The 25,591-nt window shown below is 36.6% G+C and overlaps 1 protein-coding gene across 3 annotated transcripts in view; it reads left to right on the top strand.

Moving 5' to 3' along the window:
- The window catches only part of RAB28 (RAB28, member RAS oncogene family), a 66,990-nt gene extending 50,370 nt beyond the window's left edge, over positions 1-16,620 (top strand). Inside the window, exons 5-9 of one of the 3 annotated variants that reach the window (XM_087737922.1) lie at positions 5,414-5,517; positions 8,114-8,191; positions 12,911-12,946; positions 14,575-14,675; positions 15,610-16,620. In XM_087737922.1, coding sequence (XP_087594048.1) covers positions 5,414-5,517; positions 8,114-8,191; positions 12,911-12,946; positions 14,575-14,670 — 314 coding nt within the window. In that variant the 3' untranslated portion in view covers positions 14,671-14,675; positions 15,610-16,620. The remainder of the gene's footprint in view (positions 1-5,413; positions 5,518-8,113; positions 8,192-12,910; positions 12,947-14,574; positions 14,676-15,609) is intronic. The other 2 variants (XM_087737923.1, XM_009462936.2) reach the window with 2 other exon arrangements.
- The last annotated feature ends 8,971 nt before the right edge of the window (positions 16,621-25,591 follow it).

Raw genomic sequence — 25,591 nt, 5'->3', positions numbered from 1 at the left:
GGCATTTTGAAAGATTATAAAACCAGACCATTCATCATTCTTATAACTGCTGATACATATTTTAAAATACTTACTGGCTTCATGTTTGTACCAGTTGTATTACTCTAGTAAATTGTTACACATATTTTTATGTAACAAAGATGATACAGTTGTGGGATTTGATATCTCACTTTATTCCTTGAAGCAAACTCTGGTGAGCTGGTTATATTCGTTCTAGTTCATTTCAGTCAAGCAGGTGAACTAAAGTAGTATTTAAGCTGCTTGACTATTGGTTTTCCACATAGGTATGGTGTAATGGAATGGAAATGCTTGTTTGTCCCTGCACAGTGGTGCTACGTGGCTTGTTGTGAGCCTTTTTTTATCTTAAAGGAATGATACATATATCTAAATAGTGTAAGAGAAACAAACATGGCATTAATTCATTCACCATTAGTGGTTTCAGAGTCTCAAGTAAGAAATAGAATTATTCAAGCAAGACTGAATTGCAACTGAATGCCTGTGTGTGGGTAGATTGTAAAGCTCCCATTTGTTCTTTATCTAGCACTTCCTAGTGTTTTTCTGTTCCGTTGCTACTACCCAATAAACTGAAATTTCAGTGACTGACTTAATTTCTCAAGTAAAGTTATATAGAGATTTGACTTTGAATAACTATTTATACTGGTGTTTGCTCAGAATTTTTCTATCATTTGATATTTAGCCTTGCAGAAAGTCATTTAAAGTACAATTTCCTTTTCCATTTTGAGTTAGCACTATCAGCTTTTCACTGCAAATAAGAGATGTATAGCAGCAATGCAAAGGATAGTGAAAATGTTGTTTGTATAAATCACCTGAAGATGTGATCTAATCAAATCTCTCTGGTTCTAACTTAAGATGACTATTTTGTCCCTGTCTGCTTTGAAATGTCACTTACTCTCCACAGAGGTGACCATGATGGTGTTTACATTTTTTTCCTTACATAGATTCTGCAGTTTTCTTCTTACCTGTTTTTTTTCTTCTCACATCTTCAGGAATGCCTTAGAGGGAGTATCTTTGGGATTTCTGTGGGAGTTTCATACTTGTCTCCTAGATTCTGTTTTCTTTTTTCACCTCACTAGATCTCTGTTTAGTCTCACCTACAAATCAAAATTGAACTCTCCAGAGTTCATGAGAAACAAGTCTTTTAGCAAGCCTTACCTGCTTTTGCTACAGCAGACACTGATCTATGCTAGTTTCATCTACGAGGTGAGATTTTTCACTTGGATCTGTCTGGCTTGGTGGAAGTCACGTCTGAATTCCTGAATTCCTAATGTATTTTTTGTTGTGCCAGTATCTTTATGGGATACATGTGCATACAACCGCATATAGATCTGTTAGTTATGGAGCAGCAATTTATCTTGCTAGCTTTAATTGAAATGACTCTTCACACCAGACAAGCTTAAAGGTGAATGATTTGATTCCAGAGAAACAAAAGGCTGAGCTCTTGACTAGTTAGTTAGAAACAGAGTTGCAGAAGAGGACAACTAAGACAACGGAGATAATTTTTGGAGAATATCTGGCAACTGTGGAGTCTTTTTGAGCAAATGGCAGCAGCCCATACTGTGGATGCTTTTTTCTTAGAAAGGGACTTCAAAATGACTTTGGGGGCTGATGAGCCCCTGTTTCTGTCCTCATCAGGCCAATCAGGGAAACTGATACTGTGACCTATCTCTTTCTCCCTCTCTCCCCCATTGCTCATGATGTCCCTCTGCTTCTCCTGATTTCAGTTTTCATGGGGTTTGTTTAAGTATTCCATTTAATGCAAATATACTAAGTGGTTCCTGTATAGTCAAGGCATTAGCAATGTTCTTGTACTCCTTTGACATTTTAACTATTGCTTTTCTAACTTCTACTTTAACTGCCATTCCTGTTGGTCCCATTTTTAAGACCTTTAGAATTTTAGAAATGATAGATCAAAGAAATGCTCTCACTGTATTCTATAAAATTTACACATCTTGGGGTTGCTTTAGCTTTTCATGATCAGAAAACATAATTTATTAATGTAGATAGCAGAGTTAATCCAAAGTAAGCAAGCACTTAATCCAAAGTACTGGTTTGTAACATTTGTGTGCTCCAGAGGTTCACTGTTTGCAAATAGTTAAATCTCTTTTCACTTCTCCAACTAAAATCCTTGTGTCTCCTTTAGACATCCCATTGTGAGTTTCTAGCCATCAGTTTAAATTCTGCTTGGTAAAATGGACCTATTAATTTTCCCCCGCTGTTGTCTTTGTCATTCACTTCAGATGAGGAGGATGACTGTACCATCTGGCACGTAGACTTCACTTTGGGCCTTTCTCTAAATGTTTGTGTTTGATGTGTGTCCAAATCTTGCAGATTCTTTCTTTGAGACCTTTGTTAGATATGGCCTATTATAACCATTACCACAGTTAAAATGTTCTTATTTTGCATCTTAATTTCAGTAAATCCTTTTTCTTGGCCAATGCAATGTTATCTAGTAATTTAGAATATTCTGCAAGATCATTTTCCTGCTTTGTAAAATCAAACTGTATTTATGTATCTGATTCTCTTTCTTTCTATCCAGAACTTATTTGTCTTTGCCTTTAAACTTTTCGTGGCTTAAGTGCATTCTAGTATCATCCTTCATCCCAAGATATCTATTCCTGCTGTTAATTGGCTCATCAAACCAGCTCACATTGGCCAGCTGTTAGTTTTCTTTCTATAAAGTCCCTGCATTCCTTATAAACAACTTTTTAGAAAATCATTTTTCTCCTCCAAATCCCTCCTTAAAGTCTTTTGCTGTGATGTCTAAATAAAATCTGGACAAGACTTATGTCCTGGTGTGCTAAGAATTCTGCCTGTCGAGCTGACCAACATCAGATGTTCAAAAAAAAGGACTGGAGGGTAACTATTCACTGTATTTTAGCTGGTCTTCAGTAACTGTCTGTGATTGTGCCCTTAGCCTATGGCAATGCAAAGTAATTTGAGTTAGCATAGTCGTCTTTCATTGACTGCAAACTGCAACTTTTTATAGTTAAATATTTATTAATGCTTGAAACCCTTTTCTTGTACTAAAACTGTGCCCTCTTTCATTGAGAGCTAATGTAACATGAATTGCCTTGCATTTACTGTGGGCTGAGAGTGTGCACATGGACAGTTACCTGGCAGTTATCTAGCATAACAGTAACCGTACAGTTCACAGCAGACTGCCCATAATTCAAAAGGCACAAGGTGAAATACTTGTAAGTGGGGAGAGGGACTGAGAATTACACAAAATTCAGAAACATAATTTCACCTTGATTTTCACTTCCAGTCTGTTAGATTCTAGGATCTTGTGTGCTTTTAATTTCTCTACTGTAGTGAAGTATATGCTCCACTGACCATATGTTATTCTTGATGTTTCTTCAGATAGAAAATAGGAGGCATTTGAGGATAAGATTTCCAATATGGCAGTAGCATTTTCTTCCTGAAAATTCATGAACCTTTCAGCCTGCTGTTGTCTTCTTCCACTCCCTATTCTTTCTTTCCTGGGAAAGTGAGTTTGAGAGAGATTGTAACTTGTGACCCTGTCTTTATGAACTTGCATAAGCATGTCATGGTATTTTAGAGGGATACAGTGTAAATGCTATCTATCTATCTATCTATCTATCTATTTATTTTTATTGTGGTTGTGTGTAGGTTTTTGGAGTTTAAGTATAGATGACGAAATACAGTGATTGAAATTTGGAGGTGGGGTTAAGGTTCCTTTAAGAGCTCATCAAATAAAAATAAAGAAAATATATATGTATTTTTCCCAAAAGAGTAATCTCACTGTTGTGTTTTCCAAGCTGCACTTAAAGCTAATATGTGAAGAGTAAAAATAATAACTAATAACGGTATGGTTTAGGCAATATGCTGTGTTTTATTCTTAAAAGCATTTCAACAGAGGCTCTCTTCTGGTAGTTATTTTTCAGAGAAAAAAAAGTTATATAGCTGTTACATAGACTGCATGAGTTTTTATTAAAAATTGTTATCGACTTTGGGTTTTATCTTAGTAAATGTATTTGTTCTTCCTGTTTTTTATGAAACTATGTATTCTACATTGAGTATTATGAAAATCTGTACTACAAACACCAGTGTTAATAGCGTAGTATTTTAGTCCTTCACAAATTAATGCCTGTGGTAACTGGATGATTTTAGGCCTGTTCTTATAAACAAGGCCTTACTGATGTGCAAGGAACAGGAATATGTGGCAAAAACTCCGCACTAACCAATGTAAGCAGTATAAATGGGGTGTAGGAATCCTCTGTTAGACTAAAAATCTCCAAGAGAAAATCTCCAGAGCCTACAAATTAAAGACCTCCAATATCATTTTAAAATAAAGCCTTTTATGTAGTAGGAGAGCATTTTTTCACCTGATAATCAAATGACACTATTATGCAGGCTTACTAGATTTGCAAATTTACAAGTTTTTACAAGTCAGTTGGGTCCCTTCCTCAGGAAATCAGTTTAAGTTTTTTTTTCCTGTATTGACTCAAAGAGCCTGGTTGTCCTTAAATCCTTCTGAATATACTTGCCTTATAATTTGACGGCATTGAGTCAACACCCTTATAGGAACAGTAATGCAATAAAAAGAGAAACTGTTCAATATAGTTTCCAGTTACCTTAGGATCAGATTTGGAGAAACTGGAATGTACACAATAAAACCTGTGCAAGACTTGAGTTCCGTGGTGTTTTGGAAGCAACCAGTGCTTTTCAGCATAAAATACCATTTGAAAGCTTTGCTTTGCTTCCAGTGGTTATAAAATGATAAAAATGAAAATGCATGTGACTCTTGAAATATGCATTTTACTGTTTTTAATTTTCTGAGCCATATCTTTGTGGAATTGAAAACTTCATATACAAGTAACTAAGCATCAATGTTTTTACTCAGTTCATTTTTTTTATTATAGTGAATGTTTTTGCTCTACCATGTTCTGCAATAAAATTCTGTATAACTCATTTACATTTTTTACTTAGAAAAAAATATGTAGATTCAGATGTGCTTGGTGAACTCTATTTTGTAAAAGTCTTTAGGTTACACTGGAATCTCCAATATGCATCAGGCTTGCAAAGAGAATGCTCAAAATGTTCTGTCTCAGGTTTTTTTATGTAGTTAGCAGTAAAGTTGTTACAAATTTCATGTGTGTATCCAGAAATAAATATCCTTTATTTCAGATATGAATTTGTTGCACTTGACCGTATAATTTTAATTGTGTTTCATTTTAGTTTTGCGAATAAAATTAATCTGAGGTAATTAGTTATTTTTATGTTGGCAAATGATTATAAAAAGAAACTTGTATTTGCATAAATCTGTAAAGGAAAAGATTACATCTGATATGTTTCCAAGGCGTTATTTCTAAGGCAGGTAACTAAATGGGCTCCATTGTAGTAATTTTTCCTTTTTTCAACTTACTTTTAGTTGACTTGGAGCATATGCGCACAGTGAAAGTTGACAAGCACCAACGATTTTGTCAGGAAAACAATTTCAGTAGCCATTTCGTGTCGGCCAAGACAGGAGATTCTGTAAGTATGAAAAATAAAATCCTTGTAGATGATTTTTTTTTTTTTAGGAAAGTCATTATTCTGGGATATGATGTAGCAGTCATGAGACCCTGTTGTAATCAAAGTTTTTAATATGGCTCCTGAGCCATGAGAGACACTTCCTCTGCACGTCCATTGAAATTTGAACATTCCGGTATTTGTAATGCTTTGCAGAGCATGTTTTTGAACAATCTTTTGACTCTGGGCTAACTGGGTTATTTGTTTTAGTTGGAAGCCTATGGAAGAAAAGGTTCTTTTTCAGTTGACAATATCAGTCAAATTAAATCACACTGTATTGTTTTGCTTGATTTGTGTCACATGCCTAATGACTTTGTCATTCCCATAAAACAGTCCTGTATCTGTCTCCTATTTATGACAACGTAATTTACTTTATGTTACTGAATGGTAAGACCACATTCAATTATATGGAAGTATAATTCTGTAACACAAATGGAATCACTTTTTTCAACATCTTTGATGAAACTTCTACATTGCACTGCCTAATTTTATAAGATAACAGGTATTCTGTAAAGTCTAACAATACTGCTGTTATAAATGCAGTGAATCCTGATTCTCCGTATAGTTTGTGTTAAATCTTTGGCAGAAATTTTTGTTTAATGTGGGAAAATTCAAGCTTTTTATTCGAGAAACAAAAAAAATTTATAATACTTCAGTCAATGAAGTGTGCATCTGATAAAATGTATTCCTTTCTCAAGGAGACAACCTTTTTGTGGGATTTGGTAATAGGAAGAAAAAGCAGTACTTTTTATAAGGTTACTATATTTAACATTACAAATCATGAAGGAATCTTTATTACATCTTTTTAATTGATTAATGAATTACAGGAGCATCCCACTATATATACTGATCGTACTTTTTTTTAACTTACTGTTTAAAAACAAAAGTAAATCTGAACGTACCTAGAAAGAATTAACCAGAAATCTGTTTAAATATCTACTAACAAAAGAAGGTATGAGGTATAGTTTAAAGTAGTTTGTTTTTAGTTTCAGTGTAGATCTGAATTAACTCTTTCACTGTTACTGCACACTGGCCTTTCAAAATCTTCACGTATTTGGGTAGTTGTGCAGGAAAGACAGGGTGTTTACCCTAGACAGTGATTTAAGAAGAGGCCATCCATTGCTACTGTGGATATAGACTAGAGGAGTCTTAAATACTCTGTTAAGATAAATGAAGAGATTTGTTTTGTTTACCTCGGATCTTTCCAAGAGACTCGTTTGCAAAAGATAATTTTATGTACATAGAAAAGCCCAAAAGTCTCCTCAGGGGAGAAGAACTTTCATCAAGGATTTAGTATAGCTAACTGTCTTACTGTCCATCAAATTCTATAACTAAAGCACTGAACTCACACCTGATGTTTTGTGCACAAAGCATCCTCATGGCAGGTGATCTAGCTCAGTACACCTGGGAGCCTGGTGTGGGTTAAAGTAGGTGTCTGGAAAAGGTTAGCCTGTTCAGGATTTCCTTTCTTGCTGTGTGGATGCTGGTAGAATAGACCAGTACTAGACCAAGTAGTTCAGAGAAAGAGAAATTATTTTGGAAGGTACCATGGCTTGTTGGTTGTGCCACTAATTCATTACTAGTTTCCATGGCAGGTGTAAGAAGAGATTGTGTAAATGGTTATTTTTTTGAATTTTCATTGAAAATGACTAAAAGCACTTACACAGGCCTTACCTTTTGGCGGTGGCAGCTGCATGTAGAAAAACAGTGCTTGTTAGTAGTTTAGTTTGTGAGCTCAGTCGAATAACCATGTAGATAAAATATAATCTGTAGCTTGACAATACAGTGTTCAGCAGCAGTCCAAACTTAAGCTGCTCCTCTTTAACGTCTGTTGTGTTCTTTAATCTCATTTAAAATGCAGCTGCCTAAACAGTAAGATTGGTGGACTGGATTGAGATGAAGTAAAGGAGTTATTTAAGATAGTGTTGCCACCCCATGTTATCTGTCAAACCATGTCCAAAGTCTAACTCTGCTAGGCTGGTGCACGCTGTACGCCACCTTGCTTGTTTCCTAGAGAACTTCTGTTCAGTGTAACACTCATAATGTTTTGCAAGACTCTTTGGAACAAATATATCATTGCTTGGCTTTTATATTGCTAACATTTTTTAAATGTGTGCAGTAGAGATTTTGGTAACGCTGATGCACAGTTCTGTTGTTCTCAGTTTCAGAAACCTACATCTCTATTGCACAATACACTGGTAATATATTTTTGTGCTAAACATTAGTGAATACCCTTATTCATATTTTATAGCACTGAGAGTAGTATTTGAGAGGTGAGTTGTGTAAAAGCTTGTTTAAACTTAGGTCTCTGGAGGCAGAGTAGAAGGGTTACTTAACAATCCAGCATACTGTTCATTCCTTGTACCATTGTTGAGTTATTTTCTCCAATTTTTAAACAAAATTGAATGTACCAGATGAGGTTATTTTCAGATCTGTTTTGCAAAGGTCATAATTTTGTATATCTCATTGTTTACAGTTCAAGAATGGTTTGATATATTTGAAAGAACCTCAAGGATGTCTGTTTTTAATCATTTAAATGCAATTTAATTTTTTTCCATAGGTCTTCCTGTGTTTTCAGAAAATTGCTGCTGACATACTTGGCATCAAATTAAACAAAGCAGAATTGGAACAATCACAGGTGATTTTCCACAAATACATGTTTTTTATTAGTATTTTAGTTAGTATTAAAAAAATAATCTCATTGCAAATTAGTAACTGTCCTTGAAAACAAGCTGCATCTGTTGTTCTGAAGACAATTATTTACTTTCACAACAGCTTTTTTTTAATATAAAAATTCTTTATTTATCCATCATGATAAACTTTCTGAAACAAGAAAATGTATGTTCAAGAAGTTAGGACAAAACTTTAGTTTGAGAGCTGTTTGTTTAAAAATAGTACTTAAAATTGGTTTAGAAATTAAAACCTCTCTATATGTATGCATATACAGGTATCATGGAGGATACATATATACACTAATTACTGTACATTGATGTCAGATACAGTTTTTATTTATAATTGTTCTTTTTTAATTCTTTAAATATTTAAAAACAAATTTCATTTTAGAACACTACAAATTTAAGTGACAGAGGGCATAAGCTTCTGTGAGTGGAAATGTTGTAAATCAGTCTTCATTGTAGTCATACAGGAAAAAATATTTGTCAGTCACAGAGTCAGGAATTAACTATGTCAAATCCTGTGTTTGGTTAATCTCAGATTTTAGTTTTCATTGTGTGCCTGTATAATACAGGACAAGAATACTTTCCTCAGTAATGACTGTCTGCCTTGGGGAAGGAATATTGACTTTGTAGTCACTATTTCCCATTTTATTCTGACGTGCAGATGAGAAATGAATCCTATTCTGGTTCAGCATACCCATTCTCAACAGCAGGCAGACCTGTGGAATCATGCGTTTGGGTAGCTGTTACAGCTCCCTGGCATCTGCAATTATTTGTCTCACTGTACCAGTCCCAAATAATCACCCTCTAAAGGAACTGCATAGTTTCTGCTCTTGCATTTTGTGTTTTGTTCCTTGCGTTATGAGTGTTATCTTGGGGGTTTTCTGCCATTTCCTCAGCAGTAAGAAAGGACTGAGAGAGAGGAGAATGTTTCCCAGCAATAGGTGGGAAGGTCACCAAGAAGGTTGTCCCCTGATCTCTCACATTGGTTAGCAGTGAGTTAGGGATGTGAATATAGGGATTTCACTGTGAACGCATGGCAAAACCCTGCTGCGTGTCCTGCTCTGAACTGTAGCAGAGCTCTGTTGCAGTTCATGCTATTCAGTAATTGATGTATGCAAAATAGCTCTAATGAGAACATTGTTTTATGACCTTAGGAATTAGTGGGGAAAAGATGTTTTCACTGCTTTTAAAAATTTGAACTGTAACTGAATTAATTAAAATGTGAGTACTTGCTTAACTGTATCTACCAGAGTTGGAAGTCACTTAGTTTTTTTCAGTGAAAGCTGGGAGATAAAAATGTGTTAATTGTTCAAACAAGCAATCAAGCAAGAGGTTTTCTAATATAATCCCTTTTCCCTTACCACCTCCTTCTTCTTAGTTCCTGCTTCTGAAAATAATTTCCCTGCCAGGAAGACTGTGTGCATAGGTTTAAACCAAAGAGATTTTATACAAACCCAGTTTCAGAAACCTCAAAAACAAAGATTATACTACTGAGGCAACCCTTACTATATAATGACATTTGAGATTACAATACGCTTATTTTAAATTTACTTATTGAATGAAAAGGTATCTGTTCTAGTGGTGTAATATCCTGGAACTGCTAGTTACTACCAACATTAAACAAGTACCACAAAATAAGTCAAGTTTATTTAAAAGAAAGGCAAAACATTTCTTATGTACAGCTTGGTCTCCTGCTTTTTTGAAATATACAATAAATATGTAATTTCTGGAAGTGTTTTGCCACAGCAGTGTTTACAATCTGTATTGAAGTGGTTAACTAGAAAACTGTATTGCAAACAGTAAAATGGTAAAATATACTTGTAGTGCATACCTAACAAGCAAAGCTAAGGAGCTTCGAAAAGCTGTAATTTATAGGTAGAGAAATAGTGTCTTTTCAATGATCTTTTACTACTAAGGCACCATCCATCTATTGAGCTCTATGATTACTTGCATATAAATAATTCAGCACATAAACAGTTCTTTAATTTTTCTGTAGTTGTTTAGCTAGCACTGGAACATCAGCCGTAGACCTCTCTGTGCTGTGTGGTGGTGTGTTCCGGTAACTCAGGTGTAAGCTTGTAGATAGGTATGTAAATACCTTAAATTAAAAAGAGAATATGAGAAATGGGGTTATACAGAAAATTGTAGCTTGCTAAAGAAAGTGTCTATTTTTAGGTTGTTTTTAAATTAGGAACCTCTATATAGCCCTGACTCAAGAGTACATAATTTTCTATGTCAAATTGGTATTGGCTTTAAGTAGGCTTCTTCCTACCTCAGTTTTGTAATTACAATTTTTAATTTTGTTGAGCAGATCAATGGAATATGCAATATGTGGATCAGACAAAGTTGATATTATGCAAATTGCAGTAGCAATGGCCTATAAATAGTTAATATGCATAAATTAAATACTCACTGTGGCCCACACGTTACTGTTAATGTGAATCCAAGATATGGCGATTAAAAAAAAGGTAAAACACCCCCTGAAAAACCAAGGACAACAACAAAAAAACAACAAAAGTAGAAACAAGCCAATGGAGTTGGACGGAAAAGAAACTTCATTGTCGCCATTAGGTTCAGCAGAAGTCATGATGTGGTGCTACGCTGTGGGTGTAGCTAAAGAGTGAGAGCTGGAAAGCAGCTGCCTAACTTTGCAAGGTTCTGCTAATCAAGCGTAGTTTCAATCTATTCCAAATAAGCAGTAGTTCTTTGTTACCAGTAAAACGTTTGCTTCCTTTGGGAGTGCTCTTTTGAGTGGGCCGTAGGAATTGCCCAAATTTAAGTCAGTGAGAAACCAATGGGAATTGTATTGGAGTGTCTGTCTGTTAGCTGTATCTTAAGATTCATTGTTCCATGGAACCAAATACCTTGGTCACTTCTTAAGATAGGAAAGGAAAAGTCTCTACATAAAATTGGAGAAGGAAAACTTTAACCTTTGTATCCTCAGGGAGATGAATAGAAGGACATTTCCTGAGAGAAATTTATTAGTCTGCAGTGGAAAAGACCAATTGACGTAATGTGTTGATGCTGTTTCCCAAAAGCATGGAGCTGGTTTCTTGGCTGGAAGGAGGTGGTGTTCGATGATACTGCCATTACTAGGGTTCTGGTTTACCACAGACTTCTTTTATGACAGGTACAGGTTCCTTAGTGTGGTGATGTTTTGTTTTGTGTTTTTTTTTTTTTTTTTTTTTTCCATTTGTGAAATGGGCACAGGTCTGCCTTAAATTGTGGAACAGTCATGTGAATGTGTTCCTTAAAATTTTTAGGCATTTAATACTCTAGCTGTTGGACTATAAAAGTAGATAGATAGATAGATAGATGGATGCTAGATAAATGCTCTAAAGAAACAAATAAAAAAATTACAATAGTGAGTGTGACTCATCCTTAAATCAGTAAGTATGCAAGTGTTAGGTTTAATTTTTAAACAAAGAGTAAAATACATTTTCGTTTTTACAAGTGTGCACTATTTACACACTGGATTATATCTTTGAATTTTCCATATTTTGTGTACTGTGAGGTTTCCTCATTTTGAAAAATGAGAAGGTTGTTGCTTGACTATGTTCATCAGAGGACATCAGATCAGTCTAGGTGGTAACAAAATATAAGGTGAAATACTGAGTTTGTGTAAAATGCCAACAGTGAAATGCTATATGTGAATTAAGTTTTATTATGCATTTCTTCATTATTACTGATTGTCTAATACTGAGAATACTCTTTAAAAATAATTTCTTGCATTTTTGATTTTATGCCTGAAAATCGTATTTCGTGTGTTTAAAATCAATTATAATTGTCACAGTCACTAGGAGGATCTTAGAAGTGACTCACAGGTGGTTAGAAATAAGTAATAGGAATCCCAAACACATTATTTTGACTTGTATGAATTTGTGGGGCTTGACTCGGCTTTTGAGCCTTGATAACTGGCAGAGCTGCAGAAGCTCTTGTGAAAAGTGGATGGGGGTTCTTAGCCCCTTCAAATTAATAGCAAAACTTCTGTTAATTACCTGCAAGAACAAGCCTTAGAAATGGAATTATTTACCATGCGTTGTTTTAGAAAACAGCTGCAGCAGTTTAAGATATTAATGCAACCCAAGCTATTTGTTACTGCCCTTTTGCTGGAATTTATCACTCCCACAGCAGAAACAGAAAATCGAAGGTGATCATGTGCCTTGGCCACATCAGGGTGAAGTTGAGCAGCTTAGCTTAAACTGCTGCTGAAAGTTGTTTTTAAGTGAAGCTGCCAGACTTTGTGCTGAAGCGGATGAGGTGCAAGTACACGTTACATTCCACCAGCTCCTTTGGCAGCAGTGATCTCCAGCAGAGGAATAGGACAGACATTTGGGGGTGGTAAGTTTTTAAACTATCTCAGCTAGAGCTACTAAACCTTGTCTGTTAACATGCTGAGATGACTGTTAATCAAACCTTTATTTGGTCAAAACTGTGGTGAAACAAAGAACTAGATTACTCTTTATGCGTGACTGGAACGTAGAGCATGTTTTTGAAGTGGAACAGCTCCAAAGTAAGAACATTGCAGATTCTGACTTATTTTCAGTCTTCAAAATACTCTCCCTTTTAAATCGCAAGGATCTGATGAAATTTGAGGAAATAGCTCCTTTACTAATCAAATGTTTTTCTTTCTATATTTTTTACTTTCAACCGTGGTGTAAAAACTGCATGGGGTACAGCTTTGTTCCTTGGCATTGGCAAGAGCTAGCATTTTTGTAAGTGATGTGTAGTTTTCTCTTTAACTAACTGCCAGTTCAGCAAACTAGGATGTGCGTGCCAGCTTTGTACAATAAAATGTTTGGCAGATAAGTTAGATCTGGAATTTGGAGCACCTGCACCAAGAAAGGTTATTTCACATTGGCAGTGGTTTGAACCATGGCAATGATATGCCTGACATAGAAACTGATACAAAGAAGCCCACGTTTTGAATTACCATGAAGGTAATAAAAGAAATGTTGCAGTAGTATTTTTTTACTTTTTTCTTTTTTTTTAATTTAGATGAAATTCCTTTAGAAAATCCAAGTCATTTGTGATAGTCAGTTTCTTGCTACAATGTGCCTAAGCATGGGTCACTAACCTGCCTATGTTTACAGGACGGGATTTAGACCAATGTTTTGAGGAACAATTAATTACCTACTGATTGCAAGACTTTTTTTTTTTTTTCTTTCCCCCCTCAGCTCTAATCAAAAGATTTAGTATGAAGAAACTAGGTCCTGTGAGGTCAGGTAACACTGTTTAATGCTAAAACGCCTACTACTGCCTTACATGGGATTTGGCAACCTTTCCCTTGATAACAGCAGGCCAGGAGTCCAGTAAATCATGAGTGTTGTCCACTAGATAAGATAATATGAATGTGATCAATTAAACTCAAGAAGAGTACATCAGCAGCTAATAAATCCAGATCCCTTACCAGCTAATTCAATTATTGTTGCTTGTTTGACATATAGGTTTTATTTACAGAGGTACTCTTTAACATATACTGTTTATATATTCATATAGTCCAGTTTATATATTGTTTCCTTTAAAACAGTAGTATTTATTCATTTACCCATGCATTTTAACCTTGAAAATATGTTGTGTAAAAGTTGAAATATTTAAGAAAAAATTATTAAACTGGTTTGGGATATCTTTCATAGCAGACCTACCTCCTCTGTTACTTCTTTGCTGAAACTGTTCTATGAATTTTTCTCCCCTTTGCATGAACACTGTATTAATAGTGAGAAAACTTTCAACAGTTTTGTTTGTCTTTAATGGGAAAAATAAGAGCCTTTTATTTTTATATGAAATAAAGAAATTCAAAGCTTTGCAGCACTGAGATGTGAGGTTGTTAAATTTATGTCACTGTTTTTGATTATATATTTAATTGTAATGCGATAGTTATGTAATTAAAAAGATGCATGTGTACATCTAATGCACTTGTTACAATTTTTGATAGGAAGCTGACTAACGTAATATTTAAGTACCCTAGACTTAAAGCAATAGGCCATTGTCATCTTTTCTTCCACTGAATTGCCTGTTTATTCTGTCCCTTCTCTTGCTTTAATACACTTTCACTGATTGCACGTATGAATATTTCACTTTGGTGCTTTGAAAGGGCATGTCCTTGAAGAAGCTTGAGAAGCAGCCCTGATGCTGCTAGTGATGCTTCAGCTAGACACATTGCTCTTGTTTCAGCATAAGGCCTGAAAAGAAGTGCACTTTCGTTTTGCTTCTGCATAGTCTTTTTATGTCATTCATTCATTCTTTTCAACTACTGATCAATCTCTCCATTTTTTTTCCTTCTCTTTTCTTCTTACATTCTTCTCCTTGCCCTCTATCCATTATGTTGATACATGATTAACAGCACGTTGTCAGGGCAGAACTAGTGAAATATCCTGAAGAAGATAACCAACGTCACAACACTTCCAATTGCCAGAGCAAAGTCTGCTCAATGCAGTAGTTCAGGTATTGATGGAAAACTTGGGTTTTTTTTCAAGCCGCATTGCTTTTACATGAAGTAACAACTGTTGCAGTAAGTTCTATTGGAAAAATATGTTTTGTATCTGTAAGCACTTTTAACACTTAACATATTAATTTCGAACTCTGTGTACAATTACGTGGTGTTTCTAATAACCAGATAGTTCACAGAAACTTTGAAATACTTCATGTTACTGTATTAGGAAGGTCCTTCAGTGCTGTATATTCAAAATGTTACATAGCTGCCTCAGATGGAAATGGACACAAAACTGGAATTTCATTTCCTTCTCTTCATATAGGAGAGACCAACAGTCTTATCAAATGCTTTGTAAATAGAATGGGTAATATCTGTTGGATCTGTATTATAAAATAAATATTTATGGTATGCAGAGGTTCTTTTTATGTTAATTTAGTCTTTAGTCAGTCTGCCTATCAAAGCTGTTTTGAAATATGGTTGTATTTGAAATTTGTGTTGAATTCTGTCCATATTTTCCTGTGAAGCGCTTGGAGTAAAGGTGGAAAGACAAACTTACATACGATTTCCAATTATAATTTAGGCAGTTATTCTTAAAGAATGCATGCCATAGTCTTTGTAAACAAATATTGTTTTATTATTTCCATACAAATCAATTTTCATGGAAGTAAACCTGTATTCATTGCTTTTGCAAAAAAGTCATGTTCCATTTGTAGTGTTGTGAAAACCTACTAAGGCACTTCCTTCTGCTTAGTATGGATGAACCGGTATTTAGAATGAGAATTAGCACCCAATAAGACTTTCTGGAAGGTAATGAAAAAAACCCTAAACAGTGTCTGTTTTGCCTAATTTTTTTCCCTTCATATTTCATAGTAAATTATCTGTTGAATGCTTTGCCAGCATGAAGATTACTTTTTCTGATTGTTACTGTCTTTTCTTTTATGACAGAGGGTGGTGAAGGCAGATATTGTCAACTACAGTCAGGAGCCTGTGACAAGAACCGTTAATCCTCCTAGAAGCTCAATGTGTGCAGTTCAATGACCATGCTATTCTTCTCTGTTTTGATACCTTTGGCGGTCCTCTTACCTTGACACAGGCTCTGGGATTACAAGGAACTTTGTTTTACCAATGACCATCGCAACAATGCAATTAGAGGTTTCAAAAACACGTTGCACCATTGTACGTTGAGAAGCAGCAGGCAATTTTTTGATGGGCTGAAGTTCAAACAGGAGACCACACGCTCTGAAAAATTAAGATCTTTATTATTTTAAATTATATTTAAATAAAGCAGTATAACTGTGTTTATGTTTCCTCCTATCTATTTGACTGATTGATACCAGAATAAAAATGGATGAAGAAGTTCTGCATTCAAAATACTTTTAAAGACATCACCATGGAAAGGTATTTTGCCAAAGCATTTTAAAATTTTTTTTCTCTTTTTTCTCCTGTGATCTGAACTAACACTCAGCAAAATGTAACTTGGGAAAGCTATTGCTGGAATAATTTTAAGCACATTTTATCTAGGGATAATTTGGGAAGTATTCCATTAATATATATATATATACATAGTGCAAAATGTATAAATCATATCCAGTAAGAAACAGCGCTTGAAATAAAGCTGTAATATAAATATAGTTACTTTTCTGAAGTCTCAAGTTGTCTCCGTGGATGCTCTGAAAAACGCTAATGGTTTTGTGTATTTTTATTACCACATCAGCATTACTTCTTGCAGTAGTAGATATGCTCATATGTCTTCATGAATATGGATGAACCTCAGTCAACAGTTTGGGCTCTAAATGTTGAGTGATATATTCAGCATGCATTAGAAACTGTTGATAGATCAATTAGGATCAGTCATTTTTAATAACTAACTGAATGACTTTTGGCCTGGTACTCTTTTTTTTTTTTTTTTTTTTCTAGTTCAGAGTAAATGACAAATAAAAAGCTGTCTGCTCTGTGATCATCACATTTCTCCTCTGGTCCTTTTATAGCAGTCTCTTTTAGACATTCAGGTCTCTGCTGGCACATCTGAATAGAATGATAAGGAGAGAAAAAAAAAATAAGCCAACTTGATTCCAAAGTAGAAATCTTTTCCTGTTTTAACTCTAGCATGTGTTTTCTTATAAAGTACAACAAAAGATTTGGAGATTTAGGAAATTAGTGAGGCTGAGTGAAGGAAGCTTGTATATCACAAGTGAAAATGCTAAGGTCCTTCAAGTGAGCATTCCTATTAAGCTGTTCAAGCAACTGCATAATAGTTGGAACTGTTAAACTATTAATAGTTTAATAAAATAGTTAAACTATTTTAACTATGTTAAAAAAAGATTGCAGATGGCAAAAATGTGCTATTTGTTATTATTTTGGTATATTCCAAGTTCATTGAAAAGCTAAGTTCATTTTTAAACCATTCAACATGCAGCTTGACACATAGTTTATAACCACACGATAATGACTTATTGTTGTAATATTTTATCATTCAAATGTGGGAAATTCTAAGACAAGCTGAGATATTGAGAAATTATTCTACGCTAAGGTAGGTTTGAATTTGTGATAAATTATTATTTCTAGGGTTACAGTCTGTGTTCTTGCTCCTGTCCCATGGAGTTCGTGTCCCACTGCGTAGCTTTACCTTATAGTTAAATGCAACGGAAAGGTGAACGATCTTCCACTACCACCAGATGAGAACTTCTGTTCAAACAGGTTTTCTGAAGTAGCTGATAAGTTTACAAGTTTGCCCTCCAAAGCATGTGGTAAGTTTTTGCTGAACTCTCAGATTTCTTGGTGTGTTTGTGTCCTGAACTCTGCCCCTATGTTCAGATATTCCCCCTGTGAGGACCTGAGCACAGCCTGGCTCCGCTGGATGGCTGGAGCCAGCTTTCTCTAGTGCACGTGAGTCAACTTCATAGTCCTGCTTCCCAAGTAATATGTGGCATGGTCTTAAAAACCAAATGGTGTTTTTCTCTTAAAAACTTCCTTGATCTTACTTTTCAGAAGAAAATGCTCTTTCATAACTTGATATGCAAAGTCCATTATTACCCTGAATAATAAAAAAATTTTGCTTTTACTTTTGGGGTAATCCTGCAGTATGAAGGCTGTGATACATGTCCCAGTCCAAGCTATTTTACAGAGGGTTTTTATGGCTCCGTCTCATCACGATCTTTCATTCTCAGTGCCTGTTTTTCTAGCTGTCTTTGACTTGTACATCCTTTTGTGTTTTATTCCCATTGATCTTTTCACCATTTTCTATGTTAAAGCCCTACCTCCTCTGAAGATATTTTTGTTTACATTTCCAAGCTGCTCTCCTTCTTCCTCCCTAACACACACGTATATTATTTATGCTAACCAGGAATCTCTTGTCTTCTGTGCCCCCAGCCCCTCCTTTTGCTGCCCCTCTTAACCTCCTCAGATTTTCTGTATTGTATACTGACTTCCACTCTCCCTGTCTTTCCCTACCCTTCCTGCCCCATTTAGATCCATTACCTGTCCACGTTTTAATCCTTACAGATGAGCTTTGCTCTTTTTGCTCAGCACTGGGGACCCCACGTTGAGCCTTTGGATTCCAGCTGCAGTCTAAATCCGAGGCTGCGGTAGCTGCCTTTGAAGTGCTGCAGCAGCTGTGGCTGAGGATTCAGGGATGCCTTTGCCATCAGTACAGCCCGAGTCCCACCAGGCTGAGCAGAAAGGTCAGAGATAATTCTGGAGGATTAAGCAACATGGAGAGAGGGAGTAGACACTGTTCTGCAGGGAAGGCAAGGGCTCTCTGGAGACTGGAGGGATAGAAACAAATTTAGGCAGAGAGGTGTGTAGGGGGAGGCAGGCGAGCCAGCGCCCTGTGCCCGGTCTCCTTCTGTAAGTAATGTCCCACTACTGAGCCACACGATTCACATATGGTGGAGTTTAAGCACGTGCCATATTAATGCACTTACTTAAAGGTTTTTTGCAAGGTGAGAAGTGGTTGAAAGCAATTCAACAAACAGTAATGAAGTTAAATAACGCAACACTTTCCAAAAGTGAGGCGACATATGCTTAATGTCCATTGACGTGGGCAGCGGGCTGGGGCAGGGGGAAAACATGTTTTTTCCTGAAGCTGAGGCCAGATATAGGGAAGAAATGTGTTCAGGCTCTGATCTTGCACAGATCCACACTGGTGAAGTGATCTGCCTGCTCAGAGCTGTTGTAACTAATCATTTCAGTAACAGCTCTGCAGCTAAAAATTGTTTCTAAGTTCAGCTCCTCGCTAGGGTCAGTCTCATGTGATGTGGTGGATACCAGTAGGTACATTGTGCCTGGCTGTACGTTAGATTACCAGTGCTTTTAAAACATGTATTTGAAGCATTATTAGACTCATGCAACTTCTTATCTTTTGTGATTCTGAAATTTGGTGGCGTCAAATAGAGTCTGTTTCACAAGAGCAGCGTGAAGGTATTTTCCCTGATGTGAGTGCCAGACCCTGCAACAAGTTTATGATCTCCTCCCTGAATACATTGTTCTTTTGACAATTCATAAGAGTTATGAAAACACGAGGCTTCTTTTTAACCAGAATAACTTTTTTTAAAAAAAAGTTTTAAAGGACACGTACAAGGTCACTAGAAAAATTACATGGTGTGCTCTTTTGGGGAATTTGGAAATTTTTGGTGCTATCTATCTGCATCATTAGGCATCTATTTACCAAAAACCCCTGTTCCATAAAGCACTGTTTGGGTTTCACTGGAACTAAAGGGCTTTTGGATCAGGCGGCTTTTTTTTAAATGCAGAGCTAATTTGTTTGTCAGAGTAAACGCTGGCAAATGCACCTGATAATAAACCTGGTAGCCCAAATTTTATTATAATTTTATAATGAAAAATATCGTAATAATGTTTAAAGTTAGCTATTCTTTTGCTTTTTGATGATGATGGCAATTTAAATAAGTCAAAATCATATTTTTCCTTTTTACATTTATTTTATGTTAGGAATATGGTTGCTTTCTCAAAAAAGAAGGTTTGTAATCTTTGTTTCATGATGATTGTGACCTGAGCAGAGAGTACTGTTTAGAAGGTTGTTGTGGTTTAACCCCAGCCAGCAACTAAGCACCATGCAGCCACTTGCTCACTCCCCCCCGGTGGGAAGGGGGAGAGAATCGGAAGGGTAAAAGTTAGAAAACTCGTGGGCTGAGATAAAGACAGTTTAATAGGTAAAGCAAAAGCCGTGCATGCAAGCAGAGCAAAACAAGGAATTCATTCACAGCTTCCCATTGGCAGGCAGGTGTTCCAGTAACACATAACGGTTACTTGGGAAGACAAACACCATCACTCCAAACGTCTCCCCCTTCCTTCTTCTTCCCCCAGCTTTATATGCTGAGCATGATGTCATACGGTGTGGAACAGCCCTTTGGTCAGTTGGGGTCAGCTGTCCCAGCTGTGTCCCCTCCCAGCTTCTTGTGCACCCCCAGCCTCCTCGCTGCTGGGGTGGGGTGAGAAGCAGAAAAGGCCTTGACTCTGTGTAAGCACTGCTCAGCAGTAATGAAAACATCCCTGTGTTATCAACACTGTTTCCAGCACAAATCCAAACCATAGCCCCTACTAGCTACTGTGAAGAAAATTAACTCTATCCCAGCCAAAACCAGCACAAAGGTGTCCCTGTTTCATGTGTTGATCTGAGACCAAGGATTTAGGTGTCACTGGGAAGACCAAGTGGTGCTGAAGCCTTGTGGCTATGTACCTGTGCCATGCTTGGATCACTGCTCTGAGCTGGCCTGACAGCTGTAACTGACTGCAAGCAAAACAAAATCCCCCAAAACTTGTTGTCTTCAACCCTTTCAAAGTAGATCTTGTTATACCTAACTAGAACTGTACTGTCCTGTTTATGTTTTGTCATTGACAGAAGACTAAATTACTGTTCCTTAATATGATTAACAATTTTATAATAATGTGAAATTTTCTGCAGGAGAATTTTTCCTATTTAGAATACTTGCATTCATTTCTGGTGTAGCTTAAGAGTTTGTATGAGGGGCCTGATAGATGTATTTAAAGCAGCATTGACTTTATAGAAATTATATTTACAAAGCTGACGTGATTAACTACTTTTCCTTCTGGAATTTGAGCGTTATTTCCCAAGGAAAGAGGTTACTCTACACTATTGTATTCTTTTCTTTCTCAGTTGAAGTACTACTGCTTAACATATCATCTGATTTCTTTAGGCTGTCTTTGTTTAAAACCAGCTCATAACCACTTGAAATGTCGAAGTAGCTGAATGCTGCTGAAACGAAAAAGCCCAAATTTATCCATGTTTGCATAGGGGTAATGGCATACATAGGAGATTAAAACTCCAGTCCAGATAATTATCCGTAGGAAGCAAATTTGTACTCTGATTTCAGATGCTATGAATAGAATGTGATTAGAATTTAATGTGCTACAGTTTTATTTGCAAAATACACAGGTCCTATATAAAACTTCTTTTTATAAAGTTCTCTCTAGAAACCTTGGGGATCCCTGTTTAACTTGCAAATGCCGAAGTTTGATCTTCCCCAAATAGAAGATAGTGAAGCTCCTGAGTTCCATGAACTGATTTCTATTTTCAGCTTCCCATAGAGAGCTGACTGTTCAGCCAACTTAAAGTTTTTTTTTTTTTTTTCTACTCCACTTCATCTTCGTTCATTTTGGCACCATTGTGAACTGGAAAACTTCCAGTTAGCTAATTGGCCATTTGCCTTGTTTTATGTGGGGGTGATGTCAAGTGCTGAAATAACCAATTGACTGAAAGCAATCTTGTTTCAAAGGCTGGTCAGAACCAAACCTCAGAAGGTACCAATTTCAGGTTTGTTTTGTATTTAACCGCTACACAGCGTTCCTTATCCTAGTGGATGAACCTCGGAGAAGAATATAGATTTGAGGTCAAGAGCTTGTGTTTGCTCAGATACCACATTTAGAGCACTGAATTCTGGAGGAAATAGGAATCCAGATCTTTTTTTAATTTCACTTTCAAGACTTTCTCTGCCTCTACTCTCTAATGTCCTATTGGCAATCAATGTTTTTATAAAAATATTAATTCAAGTCCCCATTTAAAAAATGAAATGTGGTAATTATACTTTGGTTCAGGAAAGTTTTTCTTTTAAGTACGAGTGGAAAAAACTGCATATGTTCTAGGAGGTATCACTGGCATAGGTGAAGGTGTTTAATACACATTAATAATCATCTTTGCTTGTTATGATCTGCTAAATATCCTATATTTTACTTTCTACTTTTCTTATTTAAAATATTCTTTAGAATGATAATGATTATAAATACAAAATAAAATACAAAACTGTTTTTAACTAGTTTGTGCCTCAGAAAACTGGTCCTGCAAACTGCTCCAGGCAAACATTTTTTCTTTGCTAGCTAAACTCCATTTCTGTCCTTTCCTGGGCTGATCCATACCAGGTAGCTTGCAGGATCATGACCTACTAATCCTTTTTGATTTCTGGTGAGCTTTTAAAAACAAAGTAGACCAAGAAACATCAAAGGAGGATTTAAAAGACACACACCGTGCCCTGAGAAGTAAATGTTGCTTTGGAAAGCATTCTCTCCTTTACAAAGAGGTGAATGCTGTGGTTCAATGCTATTCACCAAAAGCACTTAAGCATATGCTCAAAATTAAGCGCGTATTTAAGTTCCCTTGAAGTCTACGCGATTTAAGTACACACTTGAAGCTAAATACATTCTGGCATACTTTGCTGACACAGAAATTCTGGCTCCATTGAAATAAATGCCTTTGAGGCTAAAGTTCTTTCAGGAATTTCAGTGTTGTTCCTTAAATTTTCTACCCATTGTGAAGGGTATAAACTAAAGCCACTCCCAAGTTAAAAAGAAAAAGAGGAAAAAAGGTGTTTCTCATATATTCAGTTGCTTTTCTGATACTTTTGCCTAGCATGAATGATACAGAAGTTGCAAAAAAAAAAAAAAAAGTTGAAATGTGATTCGTTTGTGTGATCAGAGCATTTACTTGACATTGGGCGAGTTGCTGTTTTTGGAACAAATGCTCCTCAGATCCATAATGAATCAGAAACAGAGAAAAGAATCTGGAGATGCTTGGCAAGTCTCACTGCAAACTGAATACCGACTGATAGTGCAGGAAAACATACCAAGCTCCCATTTGTAGTGTCTGAATTGCAGATCTGACATGGAGGATAAACAAGAGCCAGTACTTCTTGCTCAGATTTGGGGCGGTATTTGATCACCATCTTGGAAAAAATGAAGTGTGATTTCTGGATATATTCCAGTATTTGTCAAAGAATGGTGAGGCAATGTTTAGCTGCATAATGGAAACTGGAGAGAAATTTTGACATCCCACTCATCAATCCAATTGCTTTTTTATCTCCCCACTGTCTTGGAAAGAGAGCAAAGTGTAAACCAACATTTGGCACAAATGGGCTGTCTGTGCCATTTAGCAGCAATTTGCATGTAATTGGTAACAATTATACAGACAACCCATTTATAACAGTGAGTGAGCTCACAACCTAGCATAAACTACAAGAAAACTAATCATATCCCCCAGGAATCACACACTGATGTAAGAAAGGAAATGGAAGTCTTTCAGTTTAACCTCTCTCCTGTTCACCCAGAAATTCAGGGATGCAAATAACCCTGTACTCAACATGTTACATATTCTCAAATTAAAAGCACAATTTGTGTTTGTGCCAATTAAACTTGAATATAATCAAGACTCTTAAGAGAGTGCTCCTTATCTTTTTTTCACTATGGTTCTGCCAGTCTCTCTGACTAAATGGCCAGTCTTTGAAAGTCAGTTTAACTCTGTCTCCATAGAGTGAACAGCTGTGTTGATTAGATGGCTTTCCAGTCTCCTCTGTCAAGAGCACCTGGTGGCCAGCCAGGTCCCCAGCAGCAGAGAGGGAGACGACAGCCAGTGGTGATGCTGAAGTACAGCTGAGCATGCTTGGAGAAGGTTCAGCCAGAATTTGCAGTCACAGAAGTGTAAGTTAATTGATTGAGATACCATTAGTTTGATTTTGATTTGTACACGTGTCACCAGAAGTTGAATTTCTTCCATTGTCTTTTGGATAAGACACAAACTTACTTTTTTTATTTTATTTTTTTTTTTTTAGGTGAGTGTAAATTTACTGTAGTTGTTTAATTGTGACAACAGGTTGGATGTTTCTGCATCCTCCTGTGTGTGGGCATAATCTTTTCCTCTTTGTTTGAGAAGCTTGGTGCAGTGCAGACTCCCTAACCATACTGATTCAGGTTAGACACCACTACCCAGGTTGTGGAAGTCCGAAAATGCCAGGTGAATGTTCCTGTTCCACGTGCAGAGCAAAGCCAGTTCCTTGCAGCGGTTACATAGGTACTTATGTGATACCTGTGCTGTTGTGTTATACCTAACGCTGTCTGCTGTTGTTGCTATCTGTGTATGTACTGCAAAAAGGTGTATTTGAGTTCATATAATTTAGCCCTGTTAATAGTTTCACTAAAATAAATATAGGGGAAAAACTCAGAGTGAATGATACTGGGGAGTGGGAAATCTATGTCCTCCAGAGACAAAGCAGACCCAAGGAAATGCAACAATTTGAAAATGAAGGTGGGTTTGTGCACATATGCTCATCTCCATAGTAGCATAAATCATGCACAGGAAAGACGACTGTGGTCAGGGTCCATGCAGGGTCTTCTGTATCATGCAAGTCCTACAGGGATTTGTGGACTGGCCATGTAGAAAGGCAGAGAAACGCTAGACTGAATCAGCACAAGAACTGGGCTGTTGGCTCTGCATTTTGTTATACAATAAAGTCCTATAACTCCTTTTGCATCCAGATACTTCAAAGTGACTACTCATAAACTATTATGACCCTCTGTGCACATGAACCTCCGTTATTCAGTAGATGTTTCTCTCCCACAGCACATTTTGTGGCTGTTGTGAACAAAAGTTCAGGTTTTCTGAGTCGGATTCTTAGTGCTTTCCGGTTGGAAAGCACTAGGCTGGAGTAGCAAGGATGAGGCCAAACTTCCCCCTAAAAGAGTAAAAGAATGTTGATTCCAATGTCTGTTGTTCACCTGAGGAGGAAACGGCGGTATCGCACTCCAAGTGTGCTTTGAGATATTTATCTGAACAAGTAAATACAACAACTTTCAATATTTTCTGACATCTAACTGGTAACCAGTGTAAGAGGCACAAATTTGTTAAATCATGGCACAGATATTTGCAACCATGGATTTGCCTATTCTGGCAAAACGTTTATGCTGCCAACTGAAATATGGTAGATTATGGCAACTGTAGGGTCCATGAAGATCCCCAAATCATTAATAATCATCTGCTACTGGTAAAAATCCTCTTTGTCATTCAGCATATGAAAAATAACTTCCCTGTCTGGTTGCAGAGAGCTACATGCAAGCTAAGTTCTTAGAAGCATCATTATTTGTTTCTGGGTATGAAGTTAATCAAAGCTGTGTGCTGTACCTGGTTTGAATCATCAGCAGGGAACTTAACTGGAAAGAAAGAAGGAGGGTAAAGGTGCTTGTCAGAGATCAGTTTATGTGTAGAAACTGCATTTTGCAGCTTACCTATATTTTTTTGGAATTTTACAGAGCCAGAGATCTGTTACCATGGCAGGTTTGTCAGACATTAAAATTTTCCTGCAATAAAGAAGTGACTTGTCCTCCAATATAAAAAGTATCATGACCACTGAATCTGACTCAGCTTTGAGAAAGTTTGAATCCAGATCCTTGTGCAGGCACCGACCTCATTAGCCAGCTCTCTGGGTACCATCCAGTAGGATGCTGCAATATCCGCTAAAAGGGGCTGGTGTAAGCAGCTCATGGTCATTCTGATCTTTGTGACTGTTTCTCTGTTCTTCCTCCCCCAGCATAGTGGAAGTACTGGGCAATAAAAATTGGTTAATTGCTGAATATGGGTGGGGTTTTTGTTTGTTTGTTTGTTTCCTGCTTATAGGACCTTACTGGTCTA

This window comes from Nipponia nippon, unplaced genomic scaffold (assembly GCF_047370975.1).
Source record: "Nipponia nippon isolate SJK-2023a ecotype South Korea unplaced genomic scaffold, ASM4737097v1 scaffold_6, whole genome shotgun sequence".
Classification (NCBI taxonomy): Eukaryota; Metazoa; Chordata; class Aves; order Pelecaniformes; family Threskiornithidae; genus Nipponia; species Nipponia nippon.
Note: the sequence above shows the minus strand (reverse complement) of the source record. Positions and strands in the feature narration are given on the sequence as shown.